The sequence below is a fragment of the Euprymna scolopes genome, chromosome 8 (assembly GCF_053919585.1).
Source record: "Euprymna scolopes isolate OS-2025 chromosome 8, ASM5391958v1, whole genome shotgun sequence".
Classification (NCBI taxonomy): Eukaryota; Metazoa; Mollusca; class Cephalopoda; order Sepiida; family Sepiolidae; genus Euprymna; species Euprymna scolopes.
In genome coordinates, this window is record NC_136489.1 from 101,582,057 (window position 1) to 101,606,045 (window position 23,989).

The window sequence follows — 23,989 nt, forward strand, 5'->3', positions numbered from 1 at the left end:
ATACATTGTAACTTTAAGTTGAAAAAAGTAAATGGGGCAAAGCAAAAGTTAATCCCCAGGAGAAGAAGCATTTTGAGGTTGAATAAAGAACGAGTTTAGAGGCAAAGTGATTTAGTGTTTATTTGCCAGATCAATTCCAGATTCAGAGGTACAGTGGAAGTTGCATCCAAGACACAGGGCATGGTGATGTGATGAGGAAGCTGAGACTTGTACAAAGAAAAATGGAAAGGATAGAGTGAGTGGATAAGTACACATTTTCTGGTGATAAAGACAATAACAAAGAGAGCAATTTACAAATCAAAAGCTTGGTTTCCATAGATATTACAAAAGGATGACCAGAAAAACGAAACATTCAAGATAGCAAAGCAAATGGCAACAACAAATATGGGTATTATTGGGAAAAAGTGCATTCAAGATGACAATGAAGTGCTAACAATGAATGAAAGGGATCCTTGGAAATGCTGTGATGAGAAATTATTGAATGCTGAATTTTCTTGAAACTAAGAAAATTGCAAAAACTGGTCCAACTATAAGAATTGAGAAAGAAATGGTATAGAAGCAGATGAAGAGTAAGGTTGTGGGATCCTCTGGTGTTGTTGCGAAGATGTCTAAGACTGCAGGTGAAAAAGGCATTGAGATGATCACAAACTGAATAAATTAGATCATGAAGCCCCCCCCCTCAACATACTAGATACTTAATAAAACTGTGAAATCTTATGAGGGTAAAAGAGAAGCTTTAGATAGAAGTAATTACAGATGCTTAAAGTTAACACATAAGCTTATCAAAGTGGTTGAGAGAATAATTTAGCAATAAATAAGTCATCAGAAAAACAAAAACAAAATACAGTTTGGGTTTATGCCTTGAAAAAGTACCCACTCTGCTATACTTATCCTGAGATAAATCCAAGAAGAAGTATCTTGGATGCTTATTCAAAATTTATTGTATGTTAAAAACAAAAATAAAGAAAAGTCTGTATTATGATGTATGTACCCGTGACGGAAAGAAAATATCATATTCCAAAAATCACATAAATTAATCAAGTAGTTTTACTTTTATAAAGAAAATCATTTTTAAGCAAATTTGAGTTTGTCCTGATGTTAAGAACGGCTTTTTAAATCTCACAAGTTTGAATTTGTTTTAATTCTCACCCTTGTTTTCAAGATAACGTTGCAATATCATTGCTGTTTGTTTAGACACAAAATTTGATGTTCTTATTCAAAAATAAAACTACTTGATGTTCAATTTTCTATGGAGAACAACAGTCAATTAAAAATTTATTTTAATTTAAAAAAAAAAAAAGCACAAAAAATTTTGAGTCCAGAAAAATTTGGAATAAAAACAAATTGAAATCCCTTTTCATAATGAAAATCCAGACAAGCATTCAAATTGTCCTCCTGAATTCTTGTAATGGAGTAAATGCGGTTTCAATCCTTCATGGGGGGCTAATATATTTTTTTTCTTCTTTTTCTCGTTGTTTCACCAAGAAAAAAAAAAGTCATACAGATTATCAACAGAGAATTTTTAATGCCACAGTAATTAGATCTTTTTCTACTCACGGTTTTTGAAAAAGAAACTTTCCCGATGTCATTTTTCATCACATTGAAAAACCATCATGGAACCAATCTTTGTATTTTCAAAGAAGGTAGAAAAATATGATTTTGTTGAATAAAAGTTAGTCATTTATCGAAAAGAGATCCTTGTAGATTCTTTTTCGAAATCTTTTTGTCACCAATGTTGTGGTCCAGTTTAAAATGTCACAATTATAAGGTGAAAGAGTCCTGGAGTTCACTGCGAACGGTTAAACTACAAGTGTACTCTCTGCTTGAAGGTAGAAATGCCTAGCATTATATAAGCCAAACAAATTCATATTGTCTATGGATACAGGGGTGTTAACTACCTCAGAACATTAATATCAAAGACTTTTATACTAATAAATATCAAAACATAATACTAACCTCGACCATCTGGACGCCAAGCTAAGGTCCCAACAGTCACGTTATCAGCCGGAGCAGGAATCGTCCAAACTTTTTGCCAAGAAAGTCGATGTAATACAACCTAAGGAAAAAATAAAACAAATTTAAAATAAAAAATAAATTATTCCTTTACATGCTTTTTTTTATGCAGTAAATAAAAAATAAATGGATCAACCTTAGCCAAGGGTGATTCAAAGGCTCCCTTTTCATTGGCTACTACATTGAAGTGGAGGGGATAGTACCACTCCTTTTGATTCTCACTTTATAATGCTGAATGAAGGTTGGTTGGTTGTTTTACGGCATATCAACCTTTTTCAGGTTATTTAATGCTGAATCCAGTGATTTTGAAGAAAAAACTTAATAGAATATATTTGGGGTTTTTTGTTCAAGTCAGTTTCTATTTAACCCATAGTTGGGACCACCCTAACAGGTACTACCACTCTGGGTCAATGGCAATTAAAGGGTGGTCCCACACTCCCCAAAGCCCGCAAGCTGGGGCCTCACCATCGGATATAGTTTAAGGTCATATCTAGGACCGCTGAATGGAGGAGACAGCCAAGTAGTAGTTTTTTAGTTTTAGCAAATGCTAACCATTATGCCAAATGGCCCGGTTGTTTATGCAATACCTGCTTAAATCAATTTTTTTTATGGCACAGATAATCTAGGTCAATAATAATTGATTAAAAATGAGTCAAATCATAGTTTAGTGAACATAATGCAATTAAAAATTGTGTATCTGCAATAAATATTGTTTTATTTTTGTTAAATATTAGAAACTTGTATACAGTAAATATTGTTTTGTTTTGTTAAATATTAGAAAATGAGGAACCATTTTGAGTTATAATTTAGTTAATATTATGCTTGCTATCTAAAGAACATGCTTGAAAATATGTCATATGCTGAAATAATCATTACAATGGAATCTTTATACAAATGGAAGTTAATTGTCAACTTCCATTTGCATAAAGATTTCATTGTTTTTAACAATTATTTCAGCATACGTACACATTTCAAGCGTAATACTAACTAGATTTTAACTCAAAATAGTTCCTCATTTTCTAATATTTAACAAAACAAAACAATATTTACTGCCTGTATACAAGTTTTCATTGCATTATGTTTAGCCTATTAAACTGTGGTTTTACCTAAAAATGTTCAAAGAATTAGTTGGACTCTACAAAAGTGTAGCAGAATATCACAAAGGTAAACATACAGGCAGACTATGCACATGCAACTGAGTCGGTCTTGAGAAAAAGGAGTCAACAATGACCTGTGCTATCCTTCATTATCCTGACTAGAATGAAATTGTCAGGATGATGATTATGAGTCTTTTATAAGCACAGGCACGTCTACTACGTTTCTGAATTTTTGAAATGATAATTGATTATTTGTTTTATTTAGATTCTTTGGACTATTGTTCTCATCTTGAGTGTCATTTTCACAATGTTTCAGTCAATGTAACCTTAAACCATCTTCAGGTATATTTTGTCGAACTTGGGAATGTTTCTGTCAAACTCAAGAATTTAGAACAAATGTGAAACGGAATCCTTTATTTAATTCACTGGGACAGCATGCTCTCATTCAGTCAGCTATGACTGGATAGAACACATACGCTGGGCAACAATCAATTACTAAGTAGACATAGTATAGAATTTAACACCATATGAGAACTGTTAATTATAAATAATAGATAATATAGAAACAATAACACACACACACACATATATATATATATATATATATATATATATATATATATATATATATATATATATATATATATGAATGGAAATGTATAAAAAAGAATACGAAAAGTATAAAAGCTTATAAGTTTTCTTTATTCGTTTTCAATTGGTGACGTGCAGGAATACAAAATAATATTATAAAAAAAATTAAAAAACTTTTTTACAGGTACATAATTTTCGACCGATCCTTCAGTCTTAATATATATATTGGTATATTTAGGCAGCATTTTTCATTCAAGCAAATATTATTAAATGCAATGGAGACACTTTACTTTATGATTCTTTTTTTAATTTTTTTTTCGATTTTCTGTATAATCTTTTATACATTATATATATATATATATATATATATATATATATATATATATATATATATAGTAATAAATAGTGATATTCACTACTAGAAATAAGATAAGTTAAAGACTTCCAAAATTCGTACTAAAACTGTCCATAAGGACCTGTGGTGCAATGGTTAGAGTACTTGGAAAAATCAAATTGTAATATCAAAAGTAATATTCTCCTGATGGTTGAATGTCCAATTCTGTGTGTGTGTGACTGAAAAATACAATTAAGAATTACTCATGGCTGACAGAACGAGAGAAGCTGCCTCTGTGAAGTAAATAAAGGGTTCCATTCAGTATTCCGTCCCAATTCTGGAATTCAACAAGATATACCCAAAGAAAGTCAGAGGTTACATTGACTGAAAAGAAAATTAATCAAGTAGTTTTATTTTTATAAAGAAAATCATTTTTTAATGATTAATAGGAATTAATATATATTACAACATAAATTTAGTAAGTATGAATTATTGTGGAGCTATCTGTCTTTGTTTCTGTTTTTTTTTTTTCCAAAATGGTGGGATAGACAGTCATTCCATGGATACTCATAAAATCTGATTTTCTTATTTAAAAATAAAAACAACTTAATCAGCTTATATGATTTTTGGAATATGATATTTTCGTTTTGTCATGGGTACATACATCATAAAGATTTATTTTTCAATATTGGGGGAATTTTGAACAGGAACCGGATTTATTTTTTAAAGATTAACTCAAATAGTGCAAGGAAGATAACCTATTTTTTTTCACTTGAATGTTAAAAAGGGACTTAGTTCCCTTACCAGATAACATTCTTCCCATCTGTATATCAGTACAATTGCGGGATCAAACTGCATTTATGTGTGTGCATTTCTCACCCACACATGACTTACACATTGTTTTCAAATTTAGTATTATTAACCTAATTTATTAATTCTTGCATAATTTTCAAGATGTGCAAATAAAAAAAATTTATACTAATATTACATTACCGAATCCCAGGCAATGCATGATAAATACAATGGACCTGAGGTCCTCTTGTCAGCATCAGACAAGGCCAAACTATTTGCAAAGAACTTTGCAGCTAATACTCTATGCGACCAGGGCTATCAACTCCCTGTATTTCCTCCTATAACAGACAACACGCTATGCAACATACAAATACCTGTGCGTGAAGTCGCCAACCTAATTAAGAACCTTGATTCCAGTAAAGCAACTAGCCCTGACGGCATTCAAATTATAGTGTTGAAAAAGCTTCAACCAGAACTTGCCCCCATACTTACAAAACTGTTTAAGCATTGCCTTAAGGAGAAGTGCTTCCCAAAACCCTGGAAAACCTCATCAGTATGCCCTGTATTTAAGAATTCAGGTGATAAGTCATCTCCCTCTCAGTACAGACCAATAAGTCTCCTGTGTGTCATGAGTAAGTTGTTGGAATCCATATTAAATAGAGAAGTAGTCAATCACCTCAGCAGAAATAATCTTAGTGACATGCAATATGGTTTCCGTTCTACCAAATCTACAGCAGATATGCTAACGGTTATATCTTATAGAATTAGTGAATCTCGTGACAAAGGCTTCCTTTCTAGGGCAATTGCTCTTGACATATCAAAGGCCTTCGATAAGGTATGGCATAAGGGCCTACTTCACAAGATTTCCAGCTATGGTATAACTGGAAATGTTTTCTCAATCATTAAATCATTTCTCTCTGATAGGCTCATAAGAGTAGTGGTTGATGGGCAGAAATCAGAGGCCCACAGTATTAACGCTGGAGTCCCTCAGGGATCCATCCTGGGCCCAACTCTCTTCCTGATCTACATCAATGATCTCCCAAAACACATACTTAAATCATTCGTTGACATCTATGCTGATGACACAACCATCTATGGTAACACATCTAAGGCCGTAAATAAGAAAGTTCTCTCTGATTCGCTTTCCTGTGATCTTGAGCACACGATACAGTGGGGGAAGAGGTGGCTGATTACTTTTAATGCATCTAAAACAAAGCTCCTATCTTTACATCATCAACATCTGGCATCAATTGAAATGGATGGCTCTCGTCTAGGAGAGGCTCCATGTTTTGATAAGCCTCTGGGCTTGACCTTTACTCCTGATCTGAAATGGAACATGTATATCAAGTCAGTTGCCAAAGTCGCTGGAAAAATGGTAGGATCCTTCTACCACTCCAGAAGATATCTCACTGCTGATTCAATTCTCTATCTGTATAAAAGCCAAGTACGTCCAAGGATGCAGTACTGCTGCCACATCTGGGCAGGAGCTGCTAAAAACAGTCTATCCTACCTTGACAGAGTACAAAATAGACTTTGTGGCTTTGTGGGGGATGCCCATTTCTCTTCCCTGCAACCTCTCTCCTACAGAAGAGACGTTGCGAGCCTGTCTTTGTTTTATCGTTATTTCCATGGCAAGTGCTCGGCTGAGCTCCAATCTCTGGTCCCCCCTTCGCTAATCTTTCACGATAAACACCCGTCTAGCTAAAACCACTGTCAAAAATTTTTCCGACTCTTTATCTGTGCCAAAACCAAAACATAGATTCCATGAACAAAGCTTCTTTCTTAGAAGTACACGTCTGTGGAACTCTCTTGCGTTTGCCTGTTTCCCACCTGACTACAACTTGGATGTCTTTAAGTCCAACATAAACAAATTCCTGATGAACCGCCCCCCCCCTTAAGTAAGACACTTTATCAAATCTCCAATACTAACGATTACTACGATACTATCCCATTAATTACTGTGCATGCAATAACTCTTATCCCCAAGTGGCTTCCGGACCTTGATAAGTGGTGACTACCATGTAAAAAAAAAATGAAAAAAATTAGGTTTTAATAAAATTACATATTATAAACATAACCAATGAAAATTCACCGAATACAGATAATTTTAGTAATTTCTTTTATATATTTAAAATTAACTTGTTCATTCAATTTAGAAGTATCTAATAAGCATAATCACATAAATAGAAATGCTTCATAGAAAATGTTAATTAATGATTATAAATTGCTACAATATTTTCAGCATGGTTGTACTGGGTAAGATCACAAAGATTTGTCTAATTATATTTATAACCATGGGTGAGAAGAATGAATCAATCAGGTACCAGAATCGCCATATAAAATATACTGACTCTCTTAAATTTTTTAGTCATAGTTTTTTCGTCTTGACATGAGAGAAGGACCACTGTTGACCCTGACTGGATTAATACAACCATTCTCTATCTAGAATTCTTTAAAATTCAAAGCTTCTCTAACTAGATTGATACTGCTAAATTTTGCTTGAGACAACTCGATTAAATATTTGCAATTGAATAATTTTCTTTTCTCTATGCTAGAGTCATTTCTTTTGTCATTCTTTTTTTTTTTTTAGCATTTTTCTATTACAAGAATAACTCTTCTCTCAAAATAAATTCAATTTTTTTGTTGTTTGTTTTCTAGCATCAAATAGAGAAGAAGAGAGATGAAAATATTTTAAACTGACTCACTTACCTCCCCTTGAACGTTTGCCAATGCCATAAGGTCCATCTTGGGAGACCAGACCATAAAACTCACTTCCACTGAAACATGACGATCCTCCGTCTGGCGAAACGTAGACTGTTCCATAACAACTTAACCTAAATAAGAAATACAAATCGAAATTGATTATGTTCTTTCTTTAAAAAAAAAAAAAAAAAAGTATATATACACTATATTGAAATAAACATCTTGAAAAACGAGATGACAAAAAAAAAGTTCAATCGGTACAACAAGATATGTCAAATTAGCAAATATTACTATTGACATCAAATATTAAAAAATAAAAACGGTACTTGTACAGTTTAATCAAGATATTAAAAAAATGAAAATACTGAAAAAACGTTGCATTGTATATTCCCGTTATATAATTAAGTTCTCCAAAAAAAATTTCACTTAATTTGATCAAGTAGTTTTTTTCGGGGGGGGGGGGTTGTTGTTGTTGTTTTCTTTTACAGCAAAAAAAAAAAAACAACATTTTATTTATGACAGCAAGCTGAAGGTAGACATGTTTGAATTTTTTGACCACAAGGAAGGGAGGGGAGAGCACTAAATCTAAAGTGCTGACACCCCCCCCCTTCTCATCTTAAATAATGGTTTCTCTTCCTTCTTTGTGGTCAAAAGATTCAAACATGGCTACCTTTTGCTTGGTGTCATAAAAAAATGTTTTTTCACTGTAAAAAAACTACTTGATTAAATTAAGTGAAATTTTTTATGGGAACTTAATTCCATAACGGATACATACGATGGGCGTGCAATAAGTAATGCCGCTGACCAACTTACCATAGCAGTAGAGCAACAAAACTTGGCACAGTTATTAGTCTTTCTCTACATAGGAACCACCCAGAGTTATGCATTTTTCCCATCATTTGATGCAGCTCTGGAGACCGTTTCTGTAGAACACCCCAGGTTGGTCCTCCAACCATGACGTGACTTCAGAAATCAAGACTGCATCATCTGGGAAACGCTTTCCTTTCAAAAACAACTTCATGGCTGGGAAGAGGTGAAAGTCAGAGGATGCAAGGTCAGGAGAGTAAGGAGGATGGGGAAGGATTTCATAACCACACGTCCGTGCTTCTGATCTGGCGACATGCGAGTTGTGGACCGGAGCGTTGTCCTGCAGGAGGAAGGTACCTTTGCTGCTCTTGCCCCGCCTCTTGATTTTGATAGCTTCCCTTAATTTCCTCAAAAGTGAAGCATAATAGGCGCCTGTAATTGTGGTACCCTTTGCCAGGAAATCTGTCATCACTACTCCGCCTTGGTCCCAGAAGATTGTGAGCATGACCTTGCCAGCGGAGGGCTGCACCCTTGTCTTCTTTGGAGGTGGTGAGTTCAAGTGCTTCCACTGCATTGACTGGGCTTTGGTTTCTGAATCATAGTGATGGACCCAGGTTTCATTCTGTGTAATCAGTCTTTTGAAAAACTTTGACTCATCTTCTTGGCATGTCTCCAAATTAATCCTCGAACACTCAACGCGTTCTCGCTTCTGGAATGGTGTGAGCAACCTGGAAATCCATCTGGCAGACACCTTATGTATATGCACCTTGACATCTTGGGCTATTTGGTGAATAGTAATGTGCCGATCTTCCATTACTTGACGGACAGATGCCTCAACTTGACGGACAGATGCCTCATCAATGGCAGAAGAGGGGCAACCAGGTCTGGGAGCTGTTTCAACAGACTTCCGACCATGTTTGAATTCACAATACCAGCGTTTTACAAGGTCATATGATGGGGCATTATCACCATAAGTTTCTTTCATTTCATCAAGTCTCCTGTGGTGTGCGTCCTTTCAAATAAAAAAACTGGATCACTGCTCAACATTCAACAGGCTCTATTTCACACCTGACTCATTTCAAACACCTGTAAAACAGAAACCACAATTGGTACAGAGCTGTAATTTGCCACAAAACTCGTAGAGATAGAAATCATTGCACATGCAAAATTTCAGCTAGATCAGACAACTGGAAGTGGGTCAGGGGCATTACTTAATGCACGCCCCTCGTATTATATAACTTTTTTTCAATATTTTCATTTTTTAATGTCTTGATTAAACTAAACAAGTACCATAAAAACAGTTGAGAAATTAGTTACCAACAATTTATTTTGGTTTACTTTTTATTTTTATTTTTTTAATATTCAATGAAAAACCTAAGCATGTGAAATTACTGCTAATTTTGGCTTTTAGTATTTAGCCAATTGTCGACGAAATATATTCTTGGAAAAAAAAAAAAAAAAAAAAAAGAAACCAGATAGTTTGAATCAAAACAAAAAGAGAGGTAATTATTTTCAGAAAACTGGAAATCTTTGGTCAATAATATCACAACACTTAATTTTCACTGATTGTCTTCAAAAATTGTTTTCATTAATAATTAATTTTCTCCCTAATCATTTTTCATCATTTTTGGATATGTTCATTATTGTAACACGACAATTAAATAGATAACATTGGTTTTACTCTAAATTCAATGATTCGATTTTTAAATTTCACTATTTTAATGAAGCACAAAAAAAAAAATAACACTAAATAAAATTTTAAAAAAAACATGCTTTAAACAATCAATTTCCATTCGTTCAAATACAAATTGTTAGTTCCATCCTCAAACTTTTGTAGCTTGGCATGATTTGCTTACATGACCCCCTCCCCATGAAAGCAGAGTTAGACACAAGGTTTGTCTTTAATGCGACCGCTATATTTGGCCGGAACAAATCTTCGACAGAGACATTTCATAGCAATTACCGTTTTCAACACGCACACGTATGAAGTATGTGCAAGTTTACAACATCGTAGTTTGCCCATCTGCACACATGAGATAAAGAAACTACGCTACGTTTTTCACACAGTGATACAACAAATAGTTTGGAATGTTCTAGAACACAGGTATATAAACTTTTGCAAGCGTAAATCAAACCATTTCAAAATGTAGTTCTACGCGTAAACATCATCGCTGCTCTGTCTTGTGGGATGTTAAATCATCATCATGACTTCATGCACCTTAAATTCTCAGCATGGAAAGTTACTATATCGAATGAGAATTAATTCCTTTCAGCAAATTATTTTGAACTGCTGTTTTTAAACACACACACACGTCACTTATGCAATTAATGGTTTTCTTTTCCCTCCAGAAAATAACCACGTGTGTCCCTTTGTTCATGAAAATCTGTAATCATAAACTTTTTGCCTTTTCTACAGGACACTTATTAGCAAAGACTATCTAATGAACATTTGTGTCAAAATCTCTTAACGTTAGAATGATTTGATTTACTGTTTCTTAAACAGGTTAATAAATGTTATTTCATCCCAATACAGTGATCTCAAGTCTTTTGTCGAATGTTGTCATTTTCTCAAGGTTATTTACGCCTTTTTAATTTATGTGGATGTGACGGTGGAACCCTTCCATAAATCAGAGATCTCCTTAAATTTATCTTTAATGGTCCCAGTGATACTCTACCACTTTCGTCATAGATATCCCTGCACCTTGATATCTAGTAACGACAGATTCTGATTATGAATTGATGAACACTGACTCTCACCCCAATATACTCCGCCATGAGTCCTATAATGTGAAAAAAATCGAACTCCTCAAAAGTAGTACTCTGGATTAAGACAAAAATTTAAATTGCCTCAGTATAGAAAGATTTCTTTTTCACTCATCATAAACAGAAAAAAAATGAAGTGCAGTATCAGAACAGACACTATACTTTGCTTCTAATTTTTTTTAGAGTGCTTATATGTTTTTTTTTGTTTTTTTTACATAGGCATCACCACTTATCAAGGCACAGGGGCCACTAGATGATAAAGGTTAAAGAGTGTACAGTAGTCAATTGAACAATATAGTAATTGTCAGTAATAAAAATTCAGTAAATTTGTTAACTTAAGGGGAATGGCTTATCAAGAACTTGTTTACATTGGACTTGAAGCAGGAAAGCAGGAAAATGGAAGACAGTTCCACAGACGTGCAGTTCTAAGAAAAAAGCTTTGTTCATGGAATCTACGTTTAGGTTTAGGCACAGATAAAGAGTGCGGGAAATTATCGATAGTCTTTTCAGCTAGACGAGTGTTTCTTGTGAAAGTTGAGGGGGGGGGGGGCATAAATTGAAGCTCAGTCAAGCATTTGCCATGAAAATAATGATAAAGTAAAGACAAACTCACTATATCTCTTCTGTGAGATAGAGGTTGCAGGGAAGAAAAAAAGGACATCTATGAGATTACAAAGTCTATTTTGAACTCTATTAAGGCAGGACAAGTCCTTTCTAGCAGCTCCTGCCCAGATGTTGCAACAGTACTCCATCCTTGGACGAACTTGGCTCTTATAGAGAATTGCATCAGCAGTGAGATATTTACTGGATCGATAGAAGGATCTCATCATTTTTCCAGCAGCTTTGACAACAGATTTGATGTACTTGTTCCATTTCAGATCAGGAGCAAAGATCAACCCCAGAAGCTTGGCAAAACATGAGGCCTCCCCAAGACGAGGGCCATTCATTTCAATTAATGCCAGATGGGGATCAGAGCGTTGATGATGTAAAGATAGAAGCTTGGTTTTAGATGCATTAAAAGTAACCAGCCACTCCTTTCCCTATTGTACCACGTGCTCAAGATCAGAGAGAGAATAGGAGAGAACTTGGTCGTTTACGATCTTAGATGTGCTATCATAGATGGTAGTGTCATCAGCATAAATGTCTACGAATTTTGGAAGATCATTAATGTAAATCAGGAAAAGAGTTGGACCCAAGATGGAACCCTGAGGGACTCCAGTAACGCCTAAAAAGGTAGAATCTCATTTTTATATAGGGTAACTTATACGATGAACATATACAAATTTACTTTTTAAGAAAAAAAGTTAAATATTTATTAATGATTTAAAATTTTGTTTATGCTAATTGAAATCGAAAATTTAAAACGAAACAATAACGATCCTAACTTAAACAGACTTTTTTTTTTATGTTAACAATTTGACGCTTTTTGTATTCATCATTCTTCGTTTTTAAATTTGAACAAGCATCGAAAAAATTAACGAATTTCTTAGTAAAATGGAATTATCTCCCTTAGATCAATGACGAACGCGTCCGTGCGAATGTTTATTGAAATCAAAAACACAACAGAATTAAAGTAACAAAAATAACTATTTAATTGCAAAATTAAATTCAGCTATTTTAATGATTTATTAATAACTGAAAAAAACAAAAGTTATCTTTAAGATTACTGTTTCGACTTCACTTCCGGATGTCCCTCCCCATGTTAAGAATGTTTTTTATTTCGAAAAGCCCGCCTTAACATAGGGCTTCCCGGCTTCCTTTAGTACAGGACAGGACCTTTACCTACTTTCACATAATTCAATAAACAAAATGGTACTAGTGTATTTATTGAACCGTGTTGAAATAATAACGTTATTATTTACAAAGTCGTTCTTAACTTGAGGAGAGGAGTTGTAACTATTCTGCACTTTCACCTAACAATTTAATCATCATCAAGTGGTATCCTGCCTGGTACGGTAATCTCCAAAAATACCGTTAGGGCTTACAACATGGCCGCCAGAAGAGTCACGTGATCCGGTTGATCCAAAACATGAATCGTGCAAATGGAAAACGCAGCCTTGAAGGCAAACTTTGACAAACAATCACAATTTGTTTGTATTTAATTTTTTGTTGATATAATGTTGTTATAAAAATAGGCAAACTTTGAGAAACAATCTTAGGTTGTTTTTAGTTAAAACAGTGTTTATAAAAAGTATTTTATTCAGAACAAACAAGTGGTCGGGTCGACGGAACGCAATTGAACCATGACAATTCCTGGAATTGAACCACAACGATTCCTGAAATTGGAACTGCTACCTACCTCAGGGAATTACAAAAATATCAATGGCCCTTAACGTATCACCCTTGTTCCTCGTTCCTCGTGTTTATGACAATAACGCTATACTTGGCGAAACTATGACATTGTCTCGGCTAATGTTAGCAATGCCAGATGACGTGCACATATTGATATGGCTTGCACAGAGACGTCTGATAGCCAATTCATGCAATTGTCAAATTTGTGGGTCACCATGCGTGTTGGCTCGATATTCCGAATCCAAGGATGGTTGGAGATGGCGTTGCCGAAACGATGGATATCGTAATACAATTAGAACGAACTCTTTTTTTCAAAGAAGCAACCTCAATCTAAGAACCATTGTAATAATTATGTATATGTGGAGCATGGATTTTCCACAAAAAACTATGGCAACAGAAAGTGAGGTGAGTGCCAACACAGTGAGCGACTGGTGCAACTTTTTGAGGGAAGTGTGCACTCAGTACATTGAACAAAACCCAATTCAATTGGGGGGTGTAGATGAGACCTGGACCCCAAAAGAGGTTGAAATTGATGAAAGCCATTTTTACCCTCGGAAATATCACAGAGGAACTGTCCGACGTAGCCATTGGGTGTTCGGCACCATCGAACGAGGCTCTAAGAATTGCCTTTTGATCGAGGTTCCAGACAGAAAACGTGAAACTCTGGTCCCTATAATTCGCCAATGGATCTTACCCGGGACTCGTATAATAAGCGATGGGTGGAGCGCTTATGCAACCGTAGCAGACATTGACTTTGGTATTTACAGCCACGATGTTGTTGTCCACGAAAGAAATTTTGTGGAGCCTAACGACGCGACTATAAATACTCAACTTATTGAAAATACGTGGATGCGAGCGAAGAAAAAACTTTGTCGTCAATTCGGTACATCAAGGGCTCTCTTCACTTCATATTTAAATGAATTTATGTGGCGTGAAAGAGTCGGCCCAAATAAATTTTGTGAGCTAATTTGTTGCATCGCTTCCATCTATTCTGTCTAAATTTATAAAATGAAAATTAAAAATATAAACTGTTTTTTTTTTACATCATATTTTTATAACATTACATCTTAAAAAAAATGAACACCTTGTTTTAAATACCATTTTTATGAAAAACTCTGAATAAAATATTTTTTATAAACACTGTTTTAAAAAACAAACAAACTGTGATTGTTTCTCAACAAAAAATTAAATGACCGTTCTAAATAAATTATTTATTATTATGATATTGAAAAACTGTTTTTGTACTTAATTATTATGCTTGTTTGTCAAAGTTTGCTTTAAATTTGCGTTTTCCGGTTTCGTAATACGGCGATTCATGTTTTGGATCAACCGGATCACGTGACTCTTCTGGCGGCCATGTTGTAAGCCCTAACGGTATTTTTGGAGATTGCCATAAAAATAAAATTTTATTACCAAAAACAAAATAATTTGATTTTTAAATGAAAAAAAAAAGTCAATTTACTTTTGGTATGTTTTTACATTAAGTCCAACTCAACGTTCACATTCGAAATATCAACTTTTATAGGTTTTCGAATATGCTGAAAACGAAGAATGGCTTTCGGAACAGACCCCCACCCTCCCTATGTTAAGAACGGCTTTCGGAATAAGAAAAAAAAAACCTTGTCAGCGTACCCGAAAACCTATAAAAGTTGACATTTCGAATGTGAACGGTGAGTTCTCGATTTTGTTGACGCACGCACGGGCAATTTAAAAAAAAAAAAAAAAAAAAAAGATTAAAACGAAACGAAATTTAAATTTTCGTTCCATTTTTTAAAACAACCCCAAATCAGAGCGCTCTCAACAAGTTTTTGTTTTACCAAAAAAGATATCGTAAAAACTTTAATTTAACTTGAAAATACTATTTAAAAAAAAAAAAAAGAGAGAGAGAGAGCAGTGAGTTCAATAAGTGCACAAAAATAAAAATTAAAAATGAAGTTGAAACAGTAATTGCAACGATAAAATAAAAAATAAAGAATTACTACGTGACGTGACTCTTAGAAATTTGAGTATGAAAGGAATTTTGAAGCCTTTAAAATGTCGAATAGAAACTAATTTCTGACTTAGCAATTCTTAGCGAATCCTCATTCAGTTTTAAACTGCACAAGTGGCCATAAATTACCTTAACAAAAATAGTCAAAATTTTATAGCAATTTGGTTCAAGTAATAATTTAATAACCAAACAATACCGTAAGTGCGCATTTAGTAGTATAGACAACGAACGACACAAAAACTGGTCAACGAGCAAACATATAACAAATAAATGTTACCAAAGGCAAGATAGGTTACTCTTCTACTTATCTGGATAAGATTTTGTTTAAACTTATTTTAAAGCGTTTATTTACTTCGAAGCACAAGTAATGCCGAGCGTAAAGTTAGAAGAAGAACAAAATGATTGACATGCGACGGCCATTGGTACAGTCGGTAATCGCTCACAAATCGAAAAGTAAACAAAATATAAGTAGAATGTTACGGTGATAGTTTAAATTTCCAAATAAAAAGAAAATGAATGCAAAAAGACTCTCGGTCAACGCCGGATATGTACAACTAGAAAATAATAATGTTCGATGCAACTTAAATTTTATTAATTCATTCAAAAAGTTGAAACAATTCTTATATTAAACAAAATACTCAATTTAATAGAAATCACAATAGATGAGGATGCGTAGCCACATTGAGACATTTGAAAGCAAAACAACATTCAAACGGAGTCACATTTTTTATCAAGTAAGTCAGGATTTTTGTGTATATATACATCTATAAGAAGAACTAACCTTATTGTTTCGATACGTAAGTGAATTTCTTTTGATGTTATCCTACTAGAAATAAATAACATCAAAACAAAAATATTTCAAGTCCCGCCTGCGATTTTCATAATACGAAATGGTTGCCTGTCTCTAAGTGACTAGCGTAGGATAGCGATTTCAGGGGCCATGCTGCTTCCGGTAATTGTGTAACGAAAACGAGGCTAAAAGATTCAACGAATCATTATTGAGTAATCAAAATCGAGCAACCAATCAAATTATGGCTTGCAATTTCAATACAATGCGCGGCCATTTTGATTTTGATTTGATGCTAACTTTCCTCATGATTAACACAAAAAAGAACATTTGAATTTTTAAAATAAACAAAACATTTAACAAGCACCAATAGAGAAGTCAAAAACTATTTATTGGTAAGCATACCATTATTTTTTCTTTAAATATCATCATACACATTTAATTTATAAAACAACGGTGAAACCTATTTGACAATTTGTTTTGGTTTTAACAAACTTTGAATTATTTTTTTTTTTATTTTACTTTAAGCATTTATTTATTAAGATTACATTTCTTAAAAATAATAAAATTGTTCAGTTCTTCATGTTTTACAATGAATTAGTTTCTTCATATTACCAGAAAACAGCAAAAGAATAGACAAAAGTTTTTTTGTTTTGTTTTTTTTTTTTAATCGGGTTTTCGGGATAGGATGACGGTGTAGTGTCTGTTCTAAGACGGCTTCGATATTATTTCAGCTACACATTTCAAGCGTATTCTGAAGATTACAAACGCAACACTTAAATAGATTTTCAAACGAAATGGTTACTCATTTACTAATATACATATATATAATATATATATTTTTAAAAAAAAAGTGCTAATGCACTTACTGATCCGCGCTATTTTTTAAATCGTATTTCCAAGTTTAAAGTTTTATGTTTTTTATTCAATTGTAAGGTTAAAGTACAGAATAGGTACAGAACACCTCCCCATGTTAAGAATGACTTTTTAAATAATAACGTTATTATTTAAGCACGGGTGAGTACCAAACCATTTTGTGACTGTTTCAAAATCAGAATTTCGATGCGTTTAAACGAGGGAGATTCAGCTGAAAGAGGTCCATATGAATATCTGTGGTTGTTGGTCAGAATTCAGCCTATATTTAAAAAAAAAAAAATGGTATATATAAACAGAACTAAAGAAAAATCTGTGATACGTGTCAGTAACGAAACGAAAGTATCATATCCCAAAATCACTTAAATTGATCAGCTAATTAGCTTTATAAAGGAAATCATTCATGGGAATTCACAACACAAATCTGTTGACTATGAATATGTCGAATGAATTATATTGTCAATATAAATAACAAGGTTATGTAATTTATATCGACGCCGCTGCTGCTCTATTGTAGAATCCAGCTGCTAAACGTAACACTAATGGATGTGACACTCAATCCATAATATTATTTGTTGAATTCATGTAAGCAAATTATTACCTATCAGTGTTAATGTTCTGCATGTTATTTAACATTTTAATTCCTTAAAATGATCCCTTATTTGCAGATTCAAGGTTTCCTGTTATTTATAACTTAGCTGCACGTGCATATTTAAAAGAAGTACCCTAACTTATTGTGATTAACTGCATACTAAGTCTGACTGGCAAGGTCGTAAAAAGCACGCGTAATCCCTTAAAAAAGTATAACACCACATAAAGTGCGCATAATTTATTTCCTATAGCAAAAAAAAAAGAAAAAAAAGTTGGCGGACCTGAACGCACCCCTCCTATAATTTTAACCGGTATTCTGCAGTTGGCAGCCTTGCAGTTAAGTCCCGGCAAAGTTCGACAACTCACATCAGTATTTTACACCGTCAAATCACGAATATTACGAATTATTAGTTTTAAAATAAAAAAAAATATGTAATTAATATAAAATAATGTTTTAAAATAGTGGAAGTAAGCACTTGATTAAATAAAGTAAACGAACAAAATATACATTTTTAGGGCCCCTGCTAAAAATACCAACTGCATTGCAGCATTCAGCAGCACAGTGGCACTGTGCCACAGTGCTGCCTGCTGCTCTGCTGCAGTGCTGACTGAGTGCTGCACTGCTGCAGTGCTGCACTCTGCAGTTGGTATTTTTAGCAGGGGCCCTAAAAATGTATATTTTGTTCGTTTACTTTATTTTTTTTTTTACGACCTTCCCAACGTAGTATAAACAGCCCCAACCTCCCCATGTTAAGAACGGCTTTCAGAATAAACATCCTCAACCTCAAAAACTGTGTTACATACTTAAACATACTATAAAAATTATAGGGGAGGCGATTCTCGTTCAGATCCGCCGAAAAGTTAAATTGCCCTAAAAGCATCGTTCGGGTGGGGTCATTTTACGATCTAAATTCTTAAATAATTCTGGGTTTTTTTAATGTTTTTTTTGCGGGAGTGGGGATAAAAATGAAAACAAAAATCGAAAACTTCAACGATCTAAATTCTTAAATAATTCTGTTTTTTGGGGTTTTTTGTTTTTTTTATTTGCGGGGGTGGGGATCAAAATGAAAACGAAAATCGAAAAATTAAATTTCGATTAAAGGCAATATTATCTACTTGATTATAATTTTGAAATTACTAACATATCCAAAAATTACGAAAAATGAGAGGAAAGTCAATTATTAATGAAAATTGCTTTCGAAGAAAACTGCAAGTTTTACGTAAATAACCAGAAAAGTTTTAAATTTTTATGGTAGAGGAGATAACTGCGTGAAATCATGGGATTTTAAAATAATAATGGCAGATCGCTGTATCGTGAAAGTAAATGTTTTATGACAATTATAAGTAGATAATATTGTTTATCAACGGATGATAAAATATCGTTCAGGGAGCTAGCAAGCAAAATAAACGTCTGCTTTAAACAGTCAGTAAAAAAGTAATTTCTGTCTTCAGAGTTTGTCTTAGTCCTTAAAATTGTCTGACTAGATGAAAACATGAGTTCACGCACGTGCACAGTGCACGAGTGCACGTGTCGTTTAAAAAAAAAACTTTGATCATGTTCATATTTCATAATAAACTATGATTTTTCTCAATCAAAGCAATTAGTTAAAAACAACCTTTTTCTTTCCGTCGTATATACGAGAAATTTTATTTAAAAAAAAAAAAAAAAGACAAGCGGGAAGGGGAGGAAGATGCTACTTGATCACGTGATGTCATCTCACGCTTTTTTTTTTATTTTGTATTTTTTTTTTTCTTCTTTTTTTTTTTCTTCTTTTTTTTTCTTCTTTTTTTTTTCTTCTTTTTTTCTTATAACAGTAATTGGTTTCATTTTGCTTATAGTTTGAACACCGTTTTTGATTTAGATCGTTTCTCCTAAAATATGTTGAAGTGAAAGCGTAGTTTTACATTCCTACCCACCCTTCAGCCTCCTTGAAATTCTTTACAACGTTTTGCCAATCCTTAGTGTTTAGCGTTTTTTAAACAAAGGGAATCTCGCTAGTTGTCAGACGAGCCGAGGTTTGCCTTGTCATTATTCAGACAACATAGGGCTGATTTTAAACAAGCAGGTTCTCTGTCTGGGTGAGGTATAGTTCAGTCCTAGGAGATGCACTCTCCCAGGTATTACCTCTTCTTTCGAAGTAAAGGGGTATATGGGGCGCTCCTATCAAGAAATAACGACGGATCCATTCTATTTTTAGAGTAGTGCCCCCTTTGAGAGAGTTGATTCCCCCTCACCCACCCACCGCCAGCTTTGTTTCACATCTTTCTGTAAATACAAAGTGAAAAGTAGTTTATAAGCAGACCTGAACGAGAATCACCCCACCCTCTACAATTTTAACCGATATTTTGCAGTTGGTATTTTTTTTTATTATTATTATTATTATTACCATCTAACCCAGCGTAGTATAAACACCCCAAACGGAAACCTCCACATGTTAAGAACGGCTTTCGGAATAAACACCTCAACCGCGAAAGCTTTACTACATACTAAAACATAGTATAAAAATTATGGGCGGGGGGGGGGGGTCGTTCAGGTCTGCCCAGTCACATAATTTATTTAGAGTGAAATAAGTTCTTGTTGTCAGTATACAACTGATTTCGTGCACTGTTTTGTCATTATTCTCAAAATAACTGATCTGTACTTTAATACAAAAAATAAGGTGATTGTGCAGTATAATGGAATTTCAAAAAAACATTTTAGGTAAATACATACGTGTCACGACGAAATTAGTAAAATTTCTAAAAATTACAAAAAATTATCAAATAGAAGATTTAGAATTATTTTTACACACAAAAAAAAAAATACACACATTTGCGGTCCCCATTTTCTTTGAAATAGTTAATTACAATAATTTTGTCAAAATCATAGACTACAGTTACCTCCCTTCAATTTTAAAAGACCTTCAACATTATTAAATCGATAGACTATTTTCACTTGTAATTTTTCTACTTGATCATTTTTCGAAATTTTGGAATTTTTCTTTACTAATTTCGCCATGACATATAAATGTAACATGTCACATGTGAGAAAATCAACAGCAGCTGTAGGATAGATGACTATCGAAAATATTAGCAGCAGCAGCAGCTGTTTTAGCACACATGCAAATTAAGCAAGTGTGCATGCACTGACGTCAGGGGAAGGAGAGAAAAGAAAAAGAAAAATACACCATGTGGTAAAAGGAGAAGCAAAGTGTGTGCCAAAAAAGATGGACGTGTGAATGAGGGCGAGAAAGCGCTGGCTATGACCAGCAGGATAAGAGACTTTTAAAAAGCACATGTTAGATGACGGAGCGTTGTGAAACACGTGAGCGAAAAGACTTTTGAAAGATAATGAAATACATTATTGCTGGAAGAACCAGTAATCAATACATTTCATTTGCCGTAAAAAAAAAAAAAAAAATGCCGAATTGGATTTTTATTTCTTTCCTTTTTTTGTTTGCTCCCTAGCGACGGTACCAGACTACATGTAAGTCAGAGTGGCTGAAATGTAACAACACTGCTAAAGTTTAACAGCCACGTTACATAGATGCGTACTAGTGTTTTTACCGAAAATGCATTTATTTGAAATTCCATTATACTGCACAAGCACCAAATATAGTCACAATCTTTTATAAACAAGTCCAGAAAGAGACTACAGAAGGGTGATAACTGAAATTCATAGTTTTCTAGTTAAAGTTTTGGCTCGAAGCAAAGTGAAGTAGTGTTTTGATACTACCTACACTTCATAGTTTCTGTCCCCTGTTAGTAAAAGAGAAATTCTTCTAGACTGGGGAAATTTTTATTTTTATTTCAATCTAGACCCTCTTTTTGGGTAGCTGGGTTTTTCCCCCACATTAAAACTGACTTTGTGTCTAACTCTGCCCTCATGGAGAGGCAAGTGAGTAGGGACAGATTTATGGACTTGACTAGTTGTTCTTACTTAGTTAAATGGTGACTAGTTGTTTGGTCTAGTTTTCATTTCAACATTTTATTTGTACAGTGAAACATGTTATAACTTAGTGCTGTTTATAGTTATAACTAGCAGGGAGGCCCGATGTTGCCCAGGATTGAATGAGAATCAATAAACATTCCACATTTTCAATACTTTTGTCATCGAAATTGGTGAAAGAGCCCATTTTTTAATCAAATCAATTGATTGCCTGACTAGTTGGAGACCCACCACAGTGCACCAGGAGGAAGCTTCACATTTCTCTTTGTAGTGATTTAGTTCATTATATATTTTAGTTTACATTGTACGGTAGAGAACCTACTGTTGATTTTTATAAAATTATTTTATATAATGGCTTGATTAAAGTTTAAAATGCAAAAGTCAAGTTCAATCATGCTGTAAATAGACATCTTATGAGCACACACCCTGTTTTATCAAAGAATCTACTGTTGATTTTTATATGTTGGGCTCGTCTACTTGTGCGGCAATGAAAATACTCAAATACACTTGTGATGTTAGGCTGTATAATGGTGTTACTTGTAACTTTTGTCAAAATCTGACTATTCCTTATTTAATTGAATTTTTTCAATCATCGATTTTTAATACTTGTCAGAGGCATTCTGATACAAAACATGTCCAAGAACACTCCCAGACACAAAGTACATTTGTGTGAAATTTTAAAAAATCAGCCCCGTTGTTTCAGTATCTATGGGGAACAAACTCACACACAAACATACACACAAAATACCTTTTATATTTAAGTAGAAATAGAGATTAGATACTGAATTTCACTTGCAGTTTCTGCTTGGCACACTATTAATGGAATGTGCTTTAATGAATTTGAAGCACTTGTACCCCTGCAACGTAAATACTCCCGAATAACCAGACAAGCAGCAAAATTCCACCCCTACACTGTAGAGATCCCTAGATGCCGGAAAACCTTCTACTCTAATAGTTTTTTTCTATCAAACTTCTAACAACATAACAAAATAATATCCAATATGAGAACAATAATCTTAATAATCCAGATAATATTAACTTTTGCTTTAATAATTCTATTGCTGCATTTAGTCTGTGTTAATTTTGTGTGTAATTTATAAATTATGTTTCTCGGGAGAAAAAAATAAAGCACTTTTTTGTTTTGCTTGGTGATGTATATCAACGTCTAACATTTATTCAGGATGTTGTATATTGGGTTTGAAATTGATGAAAATATATTGATTTAGTATAGACAACTTGTTAGTACAACCAAAATAAAGAATTGTAAACAAGAGTTCAGAATATCCGAGACCGATCCAAATGAAGAAATAGTTCAGCAGACATGTTCATTCAGTTGTTGCCATGTAACAATATATAAGTTCAGTCGACTAGCACGCAGTTTTCAGATGTATGTTTGCCTGTGTTTTAAATCCTGTGAAAGTGTGTGACCTTGTGAGTAGTGTGTAAATGAGAGTAGTAGAATTTAGCCTGTATATAAGAGTATGTGTGAACTTGTGTGTATGAGTTCAATAAGTAGTGTTCATGTGCTCTCATCCATTCTTTTAACATGGCTATACCATCGAAATGCATTCTACTGCACACATCTCCCTTTACTGCCAGATTTAATTTTCCTCTGAGGTCATGAGAACTAAGCTTGTCTATAAAACTCACATTACATATTCATTATATCATTCTTATATCATTTCTCTCCACGCAGCACATGTTCTCAACCCTCACTGGCCAGGTTTCTCTTTCATACGTCACACTATGTACATCTGTCGGATAGACTTTTTTCTTGATCAATTGTGGTAACGCTCTGCTTGTTAGTAATGAAAGAAGTTCACTGAACTGTTACAGCCACTCCTAATTTTTGCAATCACACTAGCAGCTGCTCCACTGCCTCAAGGTGACAAAAATTCTCAACAATCTCGATAGCTTTGTTATCCAGATATTTTTTTTGCCTCTCTGAGTTCTCATCTGTCTCCATTATCTCACATTTACACCTATAATATCAACGTATTTTTTGTGTACCCAATACTTACAAGTAGGGGGTAACAATTAATCGGCCTAATCAGCCACTTTGCCAATTAATTGGTAATCAGCCGATTTGCCAATTAATCAGCTGATTAATTATTTTTCTCTTTCCTATTAAATTTAAACTATTTCATCATTGCCAAGTGACTTAGCAGATAGCTCTGATTCTAAACCACATTCCCTGACATCAGCAACCATATTTGTTCTTGCAAAACTAAAAATACTTTGAAGATTTTATACTCATTCAGAACATTGTGCAATTCTTCAACTATTCTTACACCTGTATGTGCACCAGGGAATGGAACAACTCTAAGCACAGCTCTGCACTGTTCAAATCATTTGAAAGCCAATGACCTGCCAAACTAAGGAAGAGAGTATTATCTGTCGTCACGGTCCAAATGTCTTTAGTCAAACA

The 23,989-nt window shown here is 33.9% G+C and overlaps 2 protein-coding genes across 3 annotated transcripts in view; one reads left to right on the forward strand and one right to left on the reverse strand.

The window, feature by feature from the left end:
• Positions 1-16,344, reverse strand: part of LOC145283670 (anaphase-promoting complex subunit 4-like) — a 213,306-nt gene extending 196,962 nt beyond the window's left edge. Inside the window, exons 1-3 of the mRNA XM_080132681.1 lie at positions 16,164-16,344; positions 7,537-7,661; positions 1,957-2,056 (exon numbers count right to left, since the gene is read on the reverse strand). Coding sequence (XP_079988807.1) covers positions 1,957-2,056; positions 7,537-7,650 — 214 coding nt within the window. The 5' untranslated portion in view covers positions 7,651-7,661; positions 16,164-16,344. The remainder of the gene's footprint in view (positions 1-1,956; positions 2,057-7,536; positions 7,662-16,163) is intronic.
• An 84-nt stretch (positions 16,345-16,428) lies between these two features.
• LOC145283671 (rho GTPase-activating protein 19-like) overlaps positions 16,429-23,989 on the forward strand; it is a 67,077-nt gene continuing 59,516 nt past the window's right edge. For both annotated transcript variants that reach the window (XM_080132682.1, XM_080132683.1), the window contains exon 1: positions 16,429-16,564. The gene's annotated coding sequence lies outside the window, so the exon portion shown is untranslated. The remainder of the gene's footprint in view (positions 16,565-23,989) is intronic.